This window comes from Leptinotarsa decemlineata, unplaced genomic scaffold (genome assembly GCF_025532065.1).
Source record: "Leptinotarsa decemlineata unplaced genomic scaffold, Ldec_3_MD MMD2_tig00004307_RagTag_RagTag, whole genome shotgun sequence".
NCBI classification, from domain to species: Eukaryota; Metazoa; Arthropoda; class Insecta; order Coleoptera; family Chrysomelidae; genus Leptinotarsa; species Leptinotarsa decemlineata.
In genome coordinates, this window is record NW_027412606.1 from 8,341,869 (window position 1) to 8,364,865 (window position 22,997).

General features: G+C 31.9%; 1 protein-coding gene across 4 annotated transcripts in view; it reads left to right on the forward strand.

The window, feature by feature from the left end:
* Positions 1–22,997, forward strand: part of SCaMC (Short Calcium-binding Mitochondrial Carrier) — a 112,373-nt gene that overhangs the window by 73,195 nt on the left and 16,181 nt on the right. Inside the window, exon 1 of one of the 4 annotated variants that reach the window (XM_023170134.2) lies at positions 9,480–9,934. The exons of the other annotated variants lie outside the window; for them this stretch is intronic. Coding sequence (XP_023025902.1) covers positions 9,857–9,934 — 78 coding nt within the window. The 5' untranslated portion in view covers positions 9,480–9,856. Of the gene's footprint in view, positions 1–9,479; positions 9,935–22,997 lie in introns of those variants that run through there. 4 annotated transcript variants of the gene reach the window in all.

Sequence of the window (22,997 nt, forward strand, 5' to 3'; positions counted from 1 at the left end):
GGTATATACAATATTGCGTTAAAAGTCTCCGACTTTTAAAATATGTTTTTCCGTTAACCAGCTGTCGCACCCCTACGAACGACAACCCTCAGAAATCGTAACTTGTACGAGCTAAGAACTAACGAGGTCTTACCTTTTAACGTGTGATTCCTAACACGGGTTGGACGATAGCAAGTGATATGTATGGAATAAATTCATTTTTAGCGTTATTATGTACTATGTGAAAAAACCTGAAACAGGTCGATTTTTATTCTTGAATTGACAATTTACAGTATGAAAATATTATCCCCCTCCAGCACCCCTTCTGAATTATAAGCACCCCCTCGAAAATTTTTAATAGCAAAGGGGGTCGTGTGGCACCTTGTTGGAAAGGTGCCACACGACCTGTTCAGCAATATAAAGTTTTTTAAGTTTGGTTTAAGGGGTTTTTATATTAACTATCAATTCAAAAAAAGTTATTAATTAACACTCCAGACACATTTGATGGAACATTCTTGAGGTTTGTTCTTCAATCCTGGACATCGTAAAAGATTTCATTGAAGTACGTAGCCTACAGGCATTGCCTTCGATTAGTTTTCTTAGGTACACCTGGAGGTGCTGGCAAATTTTTTTAATCACTTTGCTTCCTACCTGTCAATTGAATTTTTAATATTATCGTCATTTTACTGCAAGAATAAAAATGAAGTTAGAAATGCTTCAGATGATGTATATCTTTACTATATCATATAATCATCAGGTGCTTACCACAACATTCTCGGATTTCGGTTTTCGACGAGAAAAATCAACTACCACTACTATTAATCACTATTTTAACGATCTACTAGACTGCATTGATCGAAGAGAGATTCCTTACAGCATTTTCTGTGACCTGAGTCGAGCTTTCGACTGTGTTGATCATGATATTCTCATATCGAAGTTATACAAATGTGGTATTAGAGATGTTTGTCTCAGTTGAATTGAGTCTTTCATTAAATACCGTTCACCGTTTGTCAGTTTGAAATATTTTAGTAACAACTTGCTTCAGGACATCAAATCTTCTGAGGTTGAAATTGATATGGGTGTCCCGCAGGGCTCTGTCTTAAGCCCGGTCCTCTCCATTTTATAAATCAATAAAATAGTTTTTTTTGAATATCTCGCAAAAAAATTTAAGGAACCATTTTTTTATTTATAATTTTCAATTGTCAATAAAAAAGTTTAAAATAACATTTTTTTTTGGCAACGGTAATCTATTTTTTAGCCAATTAAGAATAACTTCACCAAAGGAAAAAAATGCCAGAGTTTTAGTTTAATAATTATAGGGGTGTTTATATCAACTTTCAATTCAAAAAAAGTTATTAACACTGTTCATTGATGTATCCCAACATTACATGAATTTTTTCATTCCTTAATATTCGCATTTGAATATGTTTAAATATTTTTTTTTGTTTTTATGTCAGAGTGACGGAATGCGCGCGGAAGCCGGACTACTCGTTTTTGGCTCTATTTTCAGGGCTCTGTAAAAATTATAAATAATTGAGATACAGTTTGTTGGGACTTTTTTACGTAAATTTATCGATCTTTTCAGATCTTTTTTAAAATTTCCAAAATTTTGAAAAATTTTCGAGATATTCAAAAAAACTAAAGCCCCATTTTTTTCACTTAATTGTTTATAACTTTTGCAATTTTTTTCAGTGCCTTTTCGGACCTTTCCTTAAACTTTCTAGATAAAAATACGAATCCAATGACATCTTGGTCGTAATTTTTGGACTCGCCTGTAAAATTTCACAAAGAAAAGTACGTGTGAACCAGACTATCAGGCCAAAAGAAGTTGGTAATCATCGACCTATAGTGCTCGCCGTCGTTCTCAAAGAAATATGGATCGATTACTTTTTCGAGATGCGTTGGACGCTCTTGGATCTCATGTGGATTTGTGTCGTCCCAAATTTGACAATTTTGTCTCAGTCATCCTGATGATGAAAATTAGGGTCAGTTGTCAACTGCTCCAGAGCTCATTCAGCGAACACACGTCGTTGTCTATGGTCGTTTACTGTCATTCCCCGGATCAGTTGAATTTTGTACGGGTGCAGGCCCAAGTCACGACGTATATATTGCGTTTCGTCAACGTACGGGTGTTGGTCGATCGTTTACTGTATCAGTGGACTCAAATGTATTTACCATATTGCCAATAGACCTCGTGTTAGGACGATTGTGGCGACCGTAAAATTGGCGAATCGCGCGGTTCCAGCGGCGGCTCGTCAGAGGCAAGGGAGGCTTAGCCTCCCCATAATGCTATTGAACGCAATAAATTAAAAGATATTGACGAATAATTATAATGATAATGATATGATAATTTTTTTCTATAAATGCTTGGATATCATTACTTTACCATTAATTTTTAATATAAATACAAAATGTTCCCGAAAAAATACTATACACTACGTAGTACGTACCACACTGTATATTGCATCAACAAACCTCAAACGCACCGCCCATGAACGAATAATGAATAAACTATCAACCCGAAATAATAAATGTCATACGTTGTAAGGCCAAAGCCTCCGACCACTTTAAAAACACAGGCTCCACGAGACCGATCCAACTAGCGACATACGTCCCGATTTGCAATTTCAGTTGCAGAAATTATAGCGTCAGAGGAGGCTAGCCTCCAGTTGGTCTCCGTTAGTGTACGACTACGTTTGTTTTTTATTTAATTATTCGAACGGGATGCCGTGACGGACCGGGACTGAAAAATATTTCGGTAAATCGATTTAGTATTTCTTGATAATATTTGTTATTTGTGTATAAAACAGGGAGTATTATATTATATCATAGCAGAGCTTTTTGGTAATATTTTTAATATGTTTTAAAGTGTTTTCTTTCAATTTCAATGTGTTTTCAGGTTTTCACTTTTCAGTAGTTATTTTTCCATTTATTATGGATAAGTTGGACGAAATTAAAAAATCTGACGATATAGTCGATTGGTTGCTGACAAATAATTTTAAGTCTTTATCTTATGATGATAAATTTTACATTATTAAAACTCTGGGAAGACCTCAACCAAATTTGATTTCAATTAAATCGTCAGATAATCGACAAAATCGAGGATTTAATATTAGTTGGTACGATAAATGCCTTTGGTTAACTGGCTCCATTAAACGAGAAAAAGTTTTTTGTTGGCCCTGTGTTTTATTGGCCGTACAAACCGAATACCAAACGTGGTCTAAAATAGGATACTCCGATTTAAAAAATTCACCTCGTGTTATGGGGCAAATATGATTCACAATTTGGCACTTTTTTAAACGATAGCGTTTTTTCGGGCACCTCAAAAACCATTCAAAATGAGCTTACTATAGACAGTGTGGCATATATTATTAAGGAAAATATAAGCAAGGAGATTCAAAGTGTTTCTTTTTTTGCATGGGAAATTGATGAAACTACCGATATTACCTGTACATCACAACTTTCAATCGTTTTTATATATGCCAAAGATAGTAATGTGGTAGAACGTTTTATGGGTTTTCATAATGTTTTATCTGGGCGCACAGCTGACGGTTTGCTTAATTTTTTAATTCGTACGTGTGACACCTACAATGAGGCTGCGGTCATGGCCGATCATTTAAATGGTTTACAAACTAAAATAAAGTCCATAGCTCCTCATGCACTTTTTACGCATTGTCATGCCCATGCCCTAACTTTATTATTAAGCAAAGCGTGCAACAACATAAAAAATTTCGCGCCTCCGGCAGGATTTTCTGTGTGTATATAGTCTATATGACTTTAGCCTGTTCTCCAATACACGAGCCGTCACTGCGCGGTTCGTTGTCCAATCAGAACACCCATGTTGATAAAACAGTTGTATTATTTGCAATATTTGTCCATGGTGATTTGGCAAAACAGACTAAGTAAATGACAACTAATTTGACAAGTTCGAACGTCTCTGTTGGTAGGCCCAATAGAAGCTATTTCCCCAGCATGGTTCGACGGCATACTGCAAAACTCTTCTCCAAATTTCACTGCCGATTTTTTCTCAAACATTATACGAAGGAAAAGCTCACTATAAACGTGCGATTTGAACTACACTGTGGTCGCTCTTTGAAAATTTATAAGTTACAGGCCAAAATATAGTATCTGCAATTTTTCGTGCGCTTTATCCGTGAATTTGTTCTATAGCAAAATATTACGGAAACAAGGAAGTATTTACTAATTTAATTTGGCGATGCTCATTGAAACTATATATTCTTGACCTTGACCTCACATGTGTACTTTATAGACACGTGAAGAATAAATGAGGTAGTTTCTGTCAGGGTTTCAGCCGGGCACAATTTTATCATCATTATTCAATCAAGGTCAAGCACTGCGACACATAAATCACAATTGGCGAATTAAAAAAAGTTCGTGCATATAACTACGTGGTCGGGACGAGCCTCCAAATGAAAATGATCAAATAAACGTTTCCTCTGTTAGGGTCATGAATCATTCTCGTCATTTTGAGTACCTACGACCTATAGACATTTCACGTTGTTCAAAACTGTTCGAATATTCGTATCAAAGAGGTCTGTTCCAAAGCAAAGGAAGAAACTTCAGGTGAGGGATTGTAAAAATTGTAGAAAGTTTCGAAGAACCTCTTATTGAGAACTTATAGTGTTTTTGCACGTTTTTCGAAGTATTATTTTTTTAACCAAAGAGGTTATGCCGGTCCGAACGTGTCCTCGATATATTCGCAGAGCGCGACGTCATCATTAACAAATGACGCATACCATAAGGTATGAGCTCATTTGTTTCGAGAACCATGTACCCTGAGTAATTATAATAGGCCGAGCATTTTTCCGACCAAGATTTATGTCCTATTGCGGCAAGTCGATATGAACTTGAGATTCGAGAATAGGAAAGGCATCATTTCATCGAGGATTTATGGTAGAATGTTGAATATGTGGTCAATATCTCTGCGAACTATTGGATTTTTTTGTCATGTTGATGTCATGTCATCGTATTTTATAAAAAGTGGAAATGGCTTGGATGTGAAGTTTTTACTCACTGCCAGGACGAAAGGCCGTAAGGAACTAACATCTCTGTATGTTTCTTTAGATCAGGACATGTCTTAAGTCAAAGTCTATTGATCTCTTCAACTTTTTGCCCTATGCATATATCTGAAATTATCTCGCCTAATGAGATAATTGGAGAAGCAATCGAAGTTCATCACAGATTTCAGAATTGTAATACTAAATATCGCGTGATCGTATTATGTTAGTTTGGAAGAATCCTTCGTACATATCTTATGTAAAAGATGGACAGTTGTCAAAAAACGAGCTAGAGTGTTTTTAAAGCCTCATCAAATCACCATGTCTCGTTGGGTACGAATGAATTCCGAAAGTTTAGTGGTCATCGTGTGAATATTTCTTGAAAAATAGTATGGCACTTGTAGATGTATATACAGTGTGCAAAAGCCAAATGGAGTAAATTCTTTATTTCGCTTACTGTACATATTTAAACAAAAATCCGAAACACGTCAAATGTAAATTATAATTTGACATTCTTCAACGTAAAAATGCCACCACTACCTTCAACCCATTTTTTTAAATGGGAAGTAAAGGTTTGTGATATATCGTTTGAAAGGACTTTATTCGAAAATGTTATCGCTTTCAACTTTATTGTAACAATTAAGACAAAATAAATTAACATCATGTGGTTACCGAAATTCGAGAAAATACACTCAAAAACTAAAATGTAGAATACGATAAAGAACTATGGATGGTAACGAAGTAGATGTTCAAACGCGAACGTCTTGACAACATCCTAATCTCAAATAAAACTGTCTTCTAACATTATTTAACATATCAGGCGTGACCGACCTAATCGCAAGCGTTATTAGTTTTTTTTAAGTAATTCAAATTTGAAGGTTTAGTTTTGCACACATTGCTCTTTACATATCCCCATAAAAGTCTAATGATGAAAGATCAGGTGATCGAGCTGGCCATTCAATCGATTTTCGCCTCCCTATCCACCGATTGGGTATCAAGGTATTGCCGGACATAACCTGATAATGTGGTGGTGCTCCATCCTGCTGAAACCATATCGTATTCACTGGAACTTGAGGGTTTCCTGCATAAGGATATAAATTTGCTAAACTTGGAATTACATCATTTTGAAATAGTGCCAAAAAATTATCGCCATTCAAGTTGCCCTCAATGAAGAAGTTACTTACAATCCCTGCCCAAATAATAACTTTTTAAGGTTATTGCGTGTATTTTTCTCTCATCCAGTGAGGATTTTTCGTTGAACAGTAGCGGCAATTTTGCCGATTAGCATGATCGTTAAGAGTTAAGGAAAATAACGTCTTCTAATTGTATGATATTTTTATCCAACATGTCCGTCATTTGCTCGCAAAAATAAGTTCTGTCAAAATCGTCTTCCATGAACTTCTGAGTAGGTATTATTTTATAGGGATGCATTTAATTTTCTTCTAATATGTTTACTATCGATGTATGGCTACCATTGAATGTAGTGGATGTCTGTCTACTCGATGTATATGGGTTTTCCTCAAACTCAAGCATCACATCTAATTTGAGTTCATAAGTTGAGTTATGCATTTCCGTTAATCTAACCATTTGTCAGACTTGAAGTTAACGAACTTTAAACTTGAATTGAAATACTGACAACTAATGTTGTAACATACAAAAAAAGTTGACAAGGCGTTTTGAACTAACGTTACCACGGAAATTATTTACAGTTTTTTGAGGGATACCATCTAAAAAGAACATTGCTATGGTTTTTGCTTACTTTTTTATTATCAATTCCTCATCATGAAATAAGATTTGAGTATATTGCAATAAATTTTGAGTGTATTTTATCGAATTTCGGTAACCACATACTTTTAATTTCATAAACTACACCTCACTATTTGATCTCCACAAACTTTATTCGAAAAATATATCACGACATGTTTCGCTTTATCAATAACGAATCAGAAAAAAGCACATGATTTTTGTTTATTTTATATTAATTGTTGCAATAAACTTGAAAGCGATAACATTTTTGAATAGAGAATGAAGGAGACATTTCAAACGATATATCACAAGTCTATACTTCCCATTTAAAAAATTGAGAGTTGCACTGTCATTCGACGGGGGTTGAAGGTAGGGGTAGCATTTTTCCATTGAAGTATGTCAAATTATAATTTAAATTTGACGTGTTACGTAATTTTGTTAAAATATATACCGTAACCGAAATAATGAATTTATTTCATTTGGCTTTTACACATTGTATACATGAGCCACACATAATTCCGTTCTCAATAAAATATTTTTTGAAAGACTCTCGCTAATTTAATTGGAATATCAGGTGCATTACCCTTTTCTGGGACATTCATTTTATGAAGCTTGGAAGAGCAACCCCACACACCGACATTATAGGAAACAGTATACAGCGTGACTCACGGTCGATGGTAGGTTAGACGTTTCTGGAAAACGCAAAGCATGATGTTCCTGAAAATCTCACCTCTCACATTTCCTCACCTGTTCTATCGATCTAAAATATTTTCAGCATTGCGGCGTTGCCACTTCCATCAAAAAGTCCTAGCAACTTTTTTTTTTTTTAATGAAACACCCCGTATATTAATACATTTTTGGAATCGCTCTGGTATTTTAATACTTTTTTGTTGAATGTCCTATACCTATCTCTATCTGTTTTCGAGATAAAAAATGAAGTGTGCTAAATATGGTCCGAAACATAGCCTTAATTGAAATTAAGTACATCAGTACTCTCAATTCATGAAAAGTTGATATTTTTATGATAGTTTGGACAAACTCGAAATATTCAAATAACACCAAGATATCGACTCCATCTCATACAGGGCGTTCTAAAATTACTATTATTTCCATTGTGCATAAAAGTAGTCAAAAGTTCATTTTTTCAAATGAAACCCCCTGTATATTACTCGGTAAATTGAAAGATGGTGAAAAATGCTTCAAGATGATATATCATGTCCCTATACCTAAATCGTCAAGTTTTCTCAATAAAGTCGCTTCTTCTAGAAACATTTTTTTTTTTTTTTTTTAGAATTTGGATTTAGGTAGCAGTGGAATTATCAGCTATAATATCCCAAGGACATTGATAACTAACGAAATAATTTTATCACAGTTTTCGAAAGCACGTTATTTGGTAACATCCCGACGCCGAAGGCGGAGGGATGTTACCTAAAATAACGTGCTTGAGGAAGTTGTGATAAAATTATGAGTTATTTATCAATGTTCGAGGGATATTCGGTGAGAAAATTTTTTGCAATTCGAACAAAATTATTTATTGAACACACAGTTATTAAAAGAACAATTCGTATAATGATATAACTCCATAAATATTTTCCAAGTGTATTTTTTACTATTGACAGTATTTTTTGGTGTATTTTCTTCAATGATTTTGTCAATTGCCGCATCATTTTGAACACCAAAGCGAGGAAGTGACATTTTCGAAATAAATTGAATTACTGAAATGTCAAACAACTTTATTGTGTTGGTTGCTTAGCAATGTCATGACATAAGTGATAACTACCCGTGAAAACTATCCATGGGTAGTTATCAGTGTAATGATGGTTTCATTGGTTATTTCGACACACATGACTAGAAATAGACAAATTTGATAGGATAATTTTTTTGTCAAAAAATTTTCAAGCTTATAACAGTTCGGTTACTTTTATAAGTAATTTACAAAGAGTTATCGACGGTGTTTCGAATCATCTTCCAAAATGTTGCAAATATCGATTATTCAAACGAAGTTCTTATGAAATTATTTATTATACACATGAACAAAGTGATCAAATCATTGTCAGAACGTGTAAAAAATTCAACCAAATGTATCCTGAATTAACACCAATGAACGAGAGGAAGTTTGTAAGGTTACAAAATAATTTCCTTAATTATGGCTCCATGTTAAAAGCGCCTTCAACATTACTAAAACCTGGTACTTCAAATGACAAGTGGGCTAATTTTTTCAGTCATTCTATAGTAAAATTGCATCAGCACTATTTTGCTTGAATTAACAACTAGTGCATTTTTTCAGCACCAGGTTGTGAATTCAAACGACAATAATTTGAGCTTAAGTTCCTCAGTGCTATCTGCATCAATTGCTAAATTTGTATCATCCTGTATAACAGGTCCCAAAATAGAGCCTTGAGAAACTCCTAGGTCTATGCCATACGGTTGAGAGTAACAATTATCAATTTCAACATGTATTTTTCATAGAGTCAAGTACGACCCGAGCCACAGTAGAAAGATATAATTATTATTTCTAATTATCAGTTTTTATAGTGTTGCATCGTTGTTAATTAACACATATATAAATGCCGGTGTAGGAGTTGAAATTTGTTGATGAATTATATCAGAACATGTAAAGTCGTCATTTTTGAATGTGATCTTGGCAATTGGTACTCGTCAGTCATCGCCACCGATTACCCAGCTTCGATACAGATAACAAATTTGAATGAAAAACGCGATTTCCACACAGGCAACCGTCTTTCGGTTTTCAGTCCTTGTCGGTATCGGTCGTAGGTGTAGAGGCTCGGAGTTTCCCCACTCCGTACTTCCTAGATCTCGTCGATCATGAACCGGTCGGCGTCGGTTATCTAGTTAAGTTATCCTTATCATTAACTCGGTAACGTTACATTGATATTCCACGTCTAACTGTGATAGCTCGAAGTTCAGTCGGCAGCTATATTAGCAGCGTTCAGTAGTCGTGACTCATTCATCTCTAGGAACAGCTGACTGTGTCGGGTGCAAAGTCGCGGCAGACCGGCCGAAAGTTTTCGAGCGCCAAGTGGAAACTGTGATACTAGTAATTCGATTTGATTTTTTTTACTACGACCGGATAAATCGTCATATCTGCAAAAATGTCTTTCGAAGAATCTCCGGGTAGCCTTCCGGATGTTTTGGATGATTTCGTTTACATTTTCAAGGAACTGATGAAGGTAGGTTGCGTGAAGTGTTTGTTATATAAATTTATGTCACCGTTGTTGAGTTAAAAGCACGTGGTATTTCGATAATTCTAGAAAATGTTTTTGCATTACTATCTTTTGATAAAGAATTCTGTTTTGATGACGAGCGTTACTGCACTTTCTAATTCGTGCGTTTTTGTTCATTTCAAATGCAGATGACATTAACACAGAGAAAATATAGAAATAGTTTCATTTTACACGACTCAGGACTTTCTGCCTAAGAACCGATTTTGTCAAATATTGAATAACATCTTCACGATACCCCTTTCAATTTAATCTTCGGGAAATTTCATGAAAAACAAACGTATTTTTGTGTTTTTCATATCCGTTGAAAATGTAAGCCTATGATCAAAAGCGAATATAAATCCTTGGTAGACCAAGTGGTTGAAAAATGGCGCTAAATATTAAAAGCCACTGTGCCACTGATTTCAGGCAGGTAGTTCGAAACAGTAAGCACCTACGTAGTAGGCCTATTCTTGTTGTTCCAACTGTTTCAATTTAGAGACTAGTCACCCAATTGCGAATGTACTATGCTACTGAACAACGGGTCTCTTAGGTCCACAACATCTGAAACAATACCATAACAAACCTATTGAAATCCAGAGTTGACCTAAGCTAGCTAAGTCTGCTTAGCTTGGCTAAGTCTGCAAACCGATTGCTATGTTATTTAATTAGACAATCATTTAATTTTAACAATGTATATTCCCTTGAAATTTTGTATTATAGTTTAGTGATGCCGAAACTAGAATTTTTTGCAATAACTTGGCATGGAGAATACCAGACTACATTATTCTTGCTACAAAAAATTCAAAACAAATTTCTAAGATACCTATATTATAAAAAAGCATCATGTATATCCCGATTATAATGTACCTAGTTAGAACTACCCATCTTAGACATGAATTCAAAATTCTATCTTTGGGAAAATCGAACAGTTCTTAACATTTTGACGTTTTTGTTTAAAATTTTTAATAATAAAACTAATTCACCAACGTTACTTTCTTTACTGCGACTTAATGTGCCTCCAAGGAGAATGCGCTCTTCTGTTATATTTAATATCCCTGTTTTACATAGAAATACTAGAGTTCCTCTTACACTCATGTATCGACTAGCAAATTATTATAAAACACTCATTGATTTGGATTGGTCAATAGCTCAAAATATGTTCAGAAACATTATAATCAAAGTATTAATATATCATCTTAATGCTAACTTATTACAATTACTGCAAAAATAAATTTTCTTATTTGTTAAGTTAAAATTAATATTGTAAAAAATCATAGTGTTAAGTTCAGGCCTGTTTGGATACAAATGAATGAATAAATAAATAATGTTCTTCACCTGAAAGGAATAGACTGAAATAGTTTTTTTATTGGCCTGTTTGGGAATTTTCACCTCCTACAATATAAATAAAAAATAAATTTAATTAAGAAATGTATACAGGAGTGAAAAGGGCAAACTTTCAGTTCTCTCTGATAAATTACTGCATGAATTTCATATATTTTCCACAAGAAAAAAATGTGTAATCAGTAAATTGTCGTATTCAATATTTTTTCTATAAATAAAAGAGCTTCATCTTTAGAATTGAAAAAAAACTATCAGAGAACATCTTGTATCACATCGAATGTTTCAAAACTCAATCAACAACTTGACATATTTCAGATCTTCTTTGACACTTCAAAAATAAGATGTATCTGAAGAAAACTGCAAGATGTAGATTTTTCAATTCTGACAACGCGACGGAGGCATATTTTGGCCTTCGAAACGTTTAGTATCTATAAAATTGTTAGTTCTTTCTTGATGAGTAAAAGTGTCAAATGAAATTTACTCGAAAACTGAACAGTTTAATAACGGAAATATAATTCCAGAAAAAACAAATAACTATATTCAATAAACTTTTCATTTGTAAATACGTGGCAAAAAATATAAACTGAACGAATTCGTATTGAAAAATTTGAATTTATACGATAATTGAAAGATTATCTTGAACTTGGAAAACGAAAATTATTCAATACTTAACCATTGTCACGTAAAGATAAACCTTTCTGAATATTTGAATTTAATTATTAAAGGATGAATTTGTATGAAATTCTGAAGTTCGAAAAATACCCAAGAATTAAGGGTTTTGAGGTATTGGACGGTTCTGAGCTGTCTAAATTCATTATTTTATTGGTATTCCTACATTGGCCGGTGACGAAATAACCGTTATTGAAAGATTTCTCAAAAATTTTAGTACTGAAACTATATAATAGTAATTGTTTGTGGACATTTCAACAACTTACCCTAGTTTATTTTTGTTAAAAATAATAAATGATATGATTTTTCGCTTTGAAGTTGTTGAATCTGATAAACGAGTACATATGATATATTTTTTCGATCAAAAGTAATCTTTGAAAAACTATTGTGGTCGTTCAAAGAATTGAACAATTTTCATTCGATCGCTTAACTATTTTGGTATTCTTCGAAATCTAGGCACCGATAACAAGATTTTGCGATGATTCAAGTCAAAGACGATGTATGTAAAATCATTTATTGAAATTATGTCTAGCCAATCCTTAGTATTTTTGAAAATTTGAGACTTTTGAGTACATTGCACAAAAAACTTATTCCCGAAAAAGTGAACATACCTATGTGAACTGATTCACAAAAATGTGAAATTAAAAAAAAGTTACCCGAGTTTTTCCCGGTCGGAGTCTGCATTTTATTGTTTTCGAGATTTGCCATCAGAAAGGCATATTTTCCATTCTTCTGTTTTCTTGGCCAGGCCAAGATGATTTTACATTCAGGCCGGATTACTGTAATACAGATTTTCCAAGTACTTTCTAAGAATTTACCATCGACTTAGGTCTTAATACCTAAAGGTACTTTCATATGCCTAGGCAAGAGCCCATTATCAGTTTGAAAATTCCGTGTTTCCTAAAGAGTAATTCTTTGTTCAAAATTCCAAATTAATTACCTGAAACTTATATGTAAACTGCGTCCTATGAAAATAATTCAAGTTTTTTACTTATACAGTTTGTCCACAAAGTATGGAATAAATTCGATATTTCCAAAATCAAAGGTCGTTTTACAAAAACCTGAAATACGTCGATTTTTAATTTTAATATTCTACATTTTACGAAAAAAATTCATTATACAGGGTAATCCATATTAATGTGTTGACGTCATCTGTAATTTTTAAAATGCAACACCCTGTATTTGGTGTGAGTTATAGATAATCCGTAATGAGCTGATTCCGAAAAGGTATGATACTTGGGGGCTAACGGACAGAATTTGAAAGATGTTCGCTTAGAAAATAAATTTTATTGATATATAATAAAAGTAGAAATTAATTATTTTATATTTTTTTCTAATGATCAATTTAACAATGGGAAAGTAATCCAGTAATAAATGCATGACTTTATTTCAAATGTTCGAACTGTAGTCCTTGTCAAGTCAAGTTCGTTTTCAGTAAGTAAGACGTCACATTACAATTGGTAATGTTGAGAGATAGATTATTCTTCCGACACCATGTAGTAAATCTTCGAAATATACCAAGTTTCTATGCACTCTAATAAGTGAACGAAATAAATTAAAATTTCTGGAATTCCGCAAAATATTTAGCAATCTCACTTTCTAAACGATGAGATGGGGGTAATTATTCATGTTAAGATCTATTAACCTATTCAGACGACCTTGGAATATTTGGTAATGATTCAGTAATTCTCTTTCACCTCTGAGTTCACCGCCAACTTATTTTACAATTCCTTTGTATTTCTTCATATACCTGGTGACCAAGCATTTCATCCAATTTATGTCTTCAATCCTAATTATCAATTTAGCATTCCAGAAATATTTAAGATAAATTCGAGAATAAACACAGTGATATATTTTTAAGCAAATGTCAAATTTGTAGGCTTTTCTAAAAATTTTTTCGACAAATTGAAAATTCGCTAGAGTATTTTTTAATGAAATCGATGTCATTTATCGATTTATCAATTGAATCTGAAAATATTGGTTCGATCCAGTCATGGCGTCGCATATCATCACTCAGTTCATAATTAGAAATCGTAACTTTATCTAATCGAATTCATTGTTCTCGGATTCTTATCTACAATTCATTGTTGAGATTTTTAATCCGGCGTTTCCCGTCAAGGAAGAAACTTCCGTTCACAATTTCATTTTATTCAAAATAGTTTGATGAAAAAAGTCAGTAGTATTTAGCTGCAAATACCTTCAGAGACAAAGATAAAATTTAGAATAAGACAATAACGTATATTATTATTATGGTGCAAAGTTTTGAACATTTTATTAAAACAACGATAAAAATAAAATAAAAATAACAATAAAAATTAATTGGCGCTCCGGGGCGACTTCATTGATTCCAGTGGCGCATTTGCTTTTTCAGCTGCAGGAAAACCCGGAAAAACCTGCAGCACCACATCATCTGAAGATCTTGATCTAACAATGTCCTCTCTCTTATAAAACAAAATGTAGGGTGTTTCCAGAGGTTCCAATAATTCAGTGCATCGCCAGAACACTTCGTGACACGACTATCGTCAAACTTAAACCAGTCCGTTTCGTCTTTGGCCAAGGCGTAATAATGACCAAATTCAACGCCAAAACCACAGTGAACAATGACTGCTTGAATATTATAATAGTGGTCTGCTAGGTTGAAATGTTTATCTATTTCGAACCTTCCAAAGAGTTTCTTGCTTCCGTTAGAGGTTGAGTCTTGTTTGAAAATCATCAGTGTTATTATTAGATTGACTGGTGCCTCAGATATACTCGTTTCCTTATAACAGTCAGTTAGTTTGGCGCATGCTTGACAATATATGTCGATCATCACCTGTTAAAACTTCCATTTTCAGATAATTTAACAATAAGCTTTGCAGGTACTGGTTATTAGTCATATTAGGAAAAGCTAGATGAAGTTCCAGAAATTCACATAAGTTTTTGGTACTTCTTGAACATTTACCACAAAGTAAACAAGTGAGGATTTTTCCAGCAAAAGATTTACAAACACAAAACGAGATAGGCTATACGGAATCATTCAGTCAAGAGCGGTCAGGAGTATTGATTTTGCTATTGTTTTGCTCACGAAGAGTATTCAACAAGAACTCGGAACAATCCTCTTGTTGTCCTAACGAGTATCTAGTGGACTTCAAAGACTCCAGGAAATCGGTTGGAGGGAAAGATGATACCTTCTTTCGAAACTGCAGCTGCATGAACAGGTGTTTGAGTTTGATGAATAAGTAGGAAACATTTCCGTTCTCGTTCATCATTAAAACTTCGTTCTTGAAATTCTTCGTCATGAACAACACTTGTAAAATGCTATTCATGTAGCAAGTGCTACCTAAATTATCCAATCCAATTTTCTTCTCTAGATTTTCAGGACAACTATCTATTGATTCGTAAGGAAGAACATGTTTCACAGAATCTCCATAAGAACCATTTCTCAAGCTGCGATCGATCCTTCCAAGTGAAGAAGGGTTTCGTAGAATAAGATATGCTCGAATAGTTTTTTGTAAAAAAGTACATATATTGAGTTTTGAGCACTGAAAGATTTTGTTCAAAATTCATAAACGCCATACAAAAAATTCAGAAAACAAAATATATGTCCAAAATTATCATGTTGCCAAATAATCAATGACAGATAAATATTGTGCTTCAGATCCAAGTTTCACATACATTATGTTTTGTAATGTAACTTTTTTACAAAAAACTATTAGAGAATATCTTATTCTAAATATTCAACGAAAGTCATTTTTTGTGGAGGAAAAAATCAGTTTTTTATCGACCTTTTTTTTGGGTAATGGTTACCTTCCACAATCTGAAAAAATATAAAAATTATAATGGAGAACTTTATACAAGTGTAGAAGGGCAAACTTTTTAGTTTACCCCGATAAGTTACTGCGTAAAAATCAAAGTATTTTTCACAAAGAAAAATCTTCTATTTATCAGTAACTTGTCGTATTTCACAATTTTGCCTATCAAAAAAATATTAAGAAATTATACTTATCTTTTACGTTTCGGAGGCCAAAATCTGCCTCCGTCTTCAGAAATGGATAAAAATTCGAATAAATATGCAGTTATTCCTGTTTTGAGAGCTTATTTCTTTACTTCTTCGACAGATGTCAAAGAAGTTTTGAAATATGAAATTATGTCAATGTTGTTGATTGACAATTGAAATATTCGATGTAATACAAGGTACTCTCCGATATCAGTTTGTTGCCATTTCGCCACTATCCAAAGTTTTCTTGAAGATGGGTAGCCAAGTACGATCTATTTCTAAGGAGCTATTCGAGATACAATTCTCTCCAGACATGAGACTATACGCTGATTCTTTTAGCTTACGTCTCTTAGAATGAGGCTCATTGGTAATCTTTCTTGTCCTATTCCATTCTACCCGATGTTCACCGTCTGATTTTAAAATTTGTTCTGATAATTTTGATCCTGTCAATTGTCTATTTTTTATATAATCTCGATGTTCATTCTCACGCACTTTCAATGGTCTTGAGGTTTCACCAATGTAACTTTTACCACAAGAACAAGGTATTTTATAAATACAATTTTTTGTTTTTTCTTCAGTGTTGTTGGGTTTTGTATGTGTGAGTATAGATCTCAGTGTATTTTTTGTTCTGAAAGTAGTTCTAACATCATATATCTATTTCCAATTCATCTTATTTTTTCAGATATTCTAGGAATGTAAGGTATAACGTTAGTTGTAAAAGGTGTCGTTGGATGTTGAGTCGGTAATTGTTATATATATATATATATATATATATATATATATATATATATATATATATATATATATATATATATATATATATATATATATATATATATATGAATAATACAATTGCATGGAGTGAACGAGTGATTAAGGATAAGTACAAAGTACTTGTTTCCTTGAAATTAACAGATAAATAGACAAATAAAAAAGGAAAAATATATGTATAAAAATTATCAAATGGTAAAATTTTAAAAATATACAACTCTAAAACTAATATATATAGTCAGCTTAAATTCTATAAAGTACAATTCAAATAATACAAAAAAGTTAAATGACATACATTGGTTGTATTCCACTAGGGTTCAAATAGTTGGGAGATCATATTCCTTTCATTTTCATTGATATATTTCTTTAACTTTTTCTTGAAGTTTTGTTTACTTTTACATGTTTAATATGTTCAAAAAATGATTCGTTTAGATAGGATAAATTGAATATTTGAATTGTAAAAACCATACCATTCATACAGAGTTCTGTATGTAAAACACAAAAAACCGAGTTTTCACAATTCACAATGTTATTGTGAATTGTGATTTAAAAAAAAATAACGGTCACAGCTTGGGTAAGAAGCAAACTAGAAATCTTACCCTTCGGAATAAATATTCAGATAACTCACAGGATACCTCTATTTTTGAAAAATAAATTCATATCAAAACTAATGATTATTGCTAAACGAAAAAGAACTCTTCGGAAAATTCAAAATGCATGTCTCAGATTTGCAATCAAACATGATCATTACATTAATCCTGTTTTTTATATGATGAATTGATAAACCTAGAGCCGAGATTTAAACTTGTTATAAATTCATGATACATAGTGATTTTATTGATAAATTATTTCAACTTACATATTCAAGTAATACCTTATAGGGACATTTTTTTCACTGAACAGTTTATAAAACCGCTACACGTGTTTTACTCCACCATAGCTTCCTCAGACGTGTTCATACATGTGTCGCAATTTTGTTAAAAAAAGTTCACCCCTCATTTACTTATAATATATTTAAAAATTACAATATTTTTTCACGCTTTCTGATCATCTTCAAGAAGAAGATCTAACTTGGTTGGTGATCGAAACACGTGTCAAGGTGTTGAAAATAATGGTTTGGTGTTGGGAAAAAACTCCAGTAATATTCATTACTACACCAAAGGTTTGACTTTGACTGTAGTATCAAATTGTCATTAAACATTTTGAAAGCAACGACTTTTCCTGTTGGACAAGTTTTCACATACGGGTAAATTCAAAAAAAATTTTTCGAAAAAATTCATCTCCAATTGAAAACATTAAATACGTTTGGTTAACCATATTCAAATCTATATGATACACCGTTGGAATTTTCTAAATTGCATTTGAGAAATTCACTTTTGCAATTAATGTTCAAACAAATTTTTGTGGAAAATATTTTTATTTGTTATATATACTCAGTAAAAATGATCGATTCGAAAGATTATCGAAAGGCATGAGTATGAATTACGAATACGAAAAATATTTGACCATCAAAATTAGTTTCATACGAATTACTTGGTGTTCAATGGCATTATGTAAATATTTTCTCAATACCATATATTTATAAATAAATATTTTGCTTTAGTTTGGTTCAGTATAAATTTTGATTAAGCTTTCAATAGATGAGCAATGCCTTATTTTGTGAGAATTGATGTTCGATTCATGAAATACCAATACAATGAATCTAATAACGCACATTTTATTTTCCCTAATTGTCAGAATTTTGAACAGAACATGAATACTGTGCCATCCCCTTAATTTCCTATTTCACAGAACGAAATACCTAAGTTGGACCCCGTTTTTCGATGCAGCTGCAGTTTATTTCCTTCAATCACGATGCATTCTTGGCTCTAACGAAATGTCAAATGCCCCAGTCCTATTTCAATGTGGCGTCTGTGTACCTAGTAAAATATCTGGGTGATAAATCGGTCTAAGCGGTCGTGAGTTAAATCCGTCTAAAAAAAACAGGAATATGGATTCCATCGACGAGGAAATTTCCATAGATATCGTCCTCAAGTTAAGTAATCTCTCGCTATTTTCACTACTGAGTAAATTACCAACGGGATTACGTCAGCCTCGGTATAAACCACAATTTTCGTGACGTCACGAGATAAGTATATTCTGTCGCATTGTATTCCGTTCGAATTGTAGGTTGGCTTTGCTAATCTTCGACAGTCACGTCGTTATTAAATCGAGCACTTCCGAACCAAAGTCGTTTACGTTTATAATCCATACTCTCTTCTTGATTTCGTGGAATTTAATTTTGATTTATAGGAGTTATATCAAATTGAAGAAAAGATAATTGAAACTTTCTATATTTTTTTACCACTTTTACTTGTAACTAACGTTACTGAAGTTTCGTCCTATAAGGATATTTTCAAACGTATACAACGTATATTGTATACGTTTTATGAGTATATTGTATACGTTTGAAAATGGCCTTATAGGATGAAACTGCAATAACGTTAGTTACAAATAAAAGTGGTATACATAAAAGTATACATTGAATGTATAAGTTTGAAAATGTCATAGGACGAAACTGCAGTAACGTTAGTTACAAATAAAAGGACATTTTCAGTTATACATTTGATGTATAAGTTTGAAAATGTCTTTATAGGACGAAACTGCAGCAACTTTAGTTACAATACAATATAAGGACATTTTCAAACGTATACAACGTATATTGTATACGTTTTTATGAGTATATTGTATACGTTTGAAAATGTCCTTACACGTATACAATATACTCATAAAAACGTATACAATATCCGTAGTATACGTTTGAAAATGTCCTTACAGGACGAAACTGCAGTAACGTTAGTTACAAATAAAAGTGATATACATAAAAGTATATATTGAATCTATATGTTTGAAAATGCACATATAGGACGAAGCTGCAGTAACGTTAGTTACAAATAAAAGGACATTTTCAAACTTACACATTTAATGTATAGGTTTGGAAATATCTTTATAGGACGAAACTGCAGCAACGTTAGTTACAATACAATATAAGGATATTTTCAAACGTATACAACGTATATTGTATACGTTTTTATGAGTATATTGTATACGTTTGATAATGTCCTTATAGGACAAAACTGCAGTGACGTTAGTTACAAATAAAAGTGGTATACATAAAAGTATACATTAAATGTATAAGTTTGAAAATGTCCTTACAGGACGAAACTGCAGTATAACGATAGTTACAAATAAAAGTCGTAAAAACATAGAAAATTTCTATTCTCTTTTCTTCATTTTGATTTCGTACCTCGTAGTAACGGCTACATCCATCAATTTATTATATCGAATTATAACGCCTATTGAAACACCGGGAGAGGGAAACGTTTCAATTTCGAAATATTAATTTTTTTTTAGTAAATATGAGTAAAAATGAAATTTAGTTTCTGCTCTTAGTATCTTTTTGGTATCAGGTCTGTTAAGTGATATTCATGTCTAACCTCAATTTTGCATGAGATCCTTTATTACTTGTAATTATAAAAATTACACTTCAGTCTTTTATTTTACTTTTCTGGTAGTGTTGATACATTATACTTTTCCTTTCACTGAAGAAAGTATTCACGGTGAGAACTTTTACTTTAAAAATTTGCCGAAGTGATATAAAATTATAAAATGGAAAGTACGATCTATTAAATATACGGTAACCCGTATATTAAAAATACGGTAACCCTTACTTCTCAGTTAACAATTTCCAGTAACACATCAATTTTTAATTCTAGATGATATTTTTCATTTGAAAATATTGCATGAAAATATAAGGTTTTCTGAATCTCTTTGATGTTTTCATTGTGAAATAATGAATTTTCAATGTTACTACTAAACAAAAAAACATGAAAAATAATGAATCAATCAAACATGCTGGGCATTTTGTATCGATTACGGGGTAATATGAAACCGTTTTTGCCTTTTTCTGCCTCTTAAACAATCGATCTTATGTGTCCTGTTGCAGTAGATTTTAGATCGTAAATATCCCTATAAAAATTGTCAACTTTTTTGAAGGATAATACGCAAAATTCAAAAATCTCATAAATGAGCATGCACCATCCCTGAACATGCAGACCTACGACATTTTAATCCATCTGATAGTTTTACAATGAATAAACTAATATATGCACATGAATATACTAATATGCACATTAATTTCAAAAACTACACCTCACGATTTGATCTCCACAAACTTTATTTGAAAAATATATCACATGTTTCGCTAGCACAGTAGCTTTATCAAGTGATTTGATTTCAAATCACTTGGTATGATGCCACAAACTTGCTGATGAAGGTGTTTTCTTTCATGCATGAATAGAAATTTATCTCCAAATGCACCTCCCCACAGCCCAACTATGGTTTTGGTATCGAATCAACTTACTTCCCACCAGTAGAAGACTTCATGGGAAGTAAAGAAGTTTGTTATCCCAACAAAAGTCTGCCGAAAACATTATCATTCCTCTTCTGTATTTTGGAACAGATCCTGATGTAAGGACGATTTTGCTGGTTTCGAATGACCACGAAATGTTTTCTTTATTGTTTCAATCGGGACGGTTACACTTGTGGTTTCTTGAAGTTGCCTCATTAGTGTTCAGTTTTTGATGGGGAATTGTTGGAAATTCCTCCTGCTCAGAATTCTGACAACTAATGATTCTTTGACTACTTTTTTTTTGTATGTTCTTTAGAGTTGTAAAATCTGCAAATATTTTTGAAACTATACTTTGTATCACACCTACCACGTATCTGTGAGATTGCTTGCCGGACAAGATCAATAACGTTTCCCTCTCTGGAATCTACTATACATAGGTAATTTTTTAAAATTCTCACTGAAATTTCTGTTAAACCGTTAAGGCGACTTTTACTACTGGAATCAAATTCTTTCAAACATATGGACAAATGTAATTGATTCTCCAATAATTAATTAAACTCCATTTAACTAACAATTTATTTGAGATTTTCACTATCTTCAGGCGTGAATAAAAAATTATTTAAACATTAAATGTAAATATTAAGGAATGAAAAAATTCATGTAATGTTGGGATACATCAATAAACAATAATCCGCAGTCAAAAAATTTTTATCCCAATTTTAACGTTAATTATAAATTTGTTATTAAATAACTTTTTCTGAATTGAAAGTTAATATAAAAATCCCTATAATTATTAAACTAAAACCCTGGCATTTTTTTCCTTTGGTGAAGTTATCCTTAGTAGGCAAAAAAATAGATTACCGTTGCCAAGATAAAAAAATTGTTATTTTCTATTTTTTATTGACAATTGAAAATTATAATTTTATAAAAAATACATTAAAATTTTTTTTTCTAATTTTTGTTTGTTTCAATGTCTCATGGCTAAAAACTAATTAATAATATTTTTTTTAATTTTTCACATCTATTGTTAATAAATTTATTATAAACAAATACATTGTTTATAAGCACTTCGAAAAATTTTTTTGCATTATGTTGAAAAAATTTTTAGAAAAAAAATGGTTTTTAAAAAAAAATTCGTTGTTGCTAAAAAATGCGTTCGTTGATCAACAATCGTTTTTTGCAACTAAATATTAAAATTAAGGAACCGTTTTTTTTTAATAATTACTATTGTTCTTTAAGGTTTTCAAAAAACTATTTTTTTATTTTTTTTGTTTATTTTAAAAAAATTGTTATAAACAATTTTTTTTTCAATAGTTTGTTCTATAATAAAAGTAACTATGTGTTTTTTTTAATTTATTCTATTTTTTATAAAATCCTTGTGATTTATTGTTACATGACACGAAGTTTATGTTGAAAAGACTTGAAATTTTTCCTTTTTCTAATAAATAACGATCAAAAATTAAATAAATAATAGGACTACAACTTTAGTAAAAGGCTTAAATTGTTAATAAATGCATAATGAACAACAAAGACTTGAAACATATTTATCATAACTGCAATAGTTTGAAAGTTATTATAATTATAAAAGCGAAGGAGCGAATGAAAAAGACAAGTATCAAGGTACCTATCACAATATTAAAAGTTTTATAAAAAATAGAATAAATTAAAAAAAACACATAGTTACTTTTATTATCGAACAAAGTATTGAAAAAAAATAATTTGTTTATAACATTTTTTTTAAATAAACAAATAAAAAAAGAATAAAACAAAGTTTTTTCAAAACCTTGAAGAACAATAGAATTTATGATTAAAAAAAAACAGTTCCTTAATTTTGACATTTATTTGCAAAAAACGATTGTTAATTAACAAAAGCACTTTTTAGC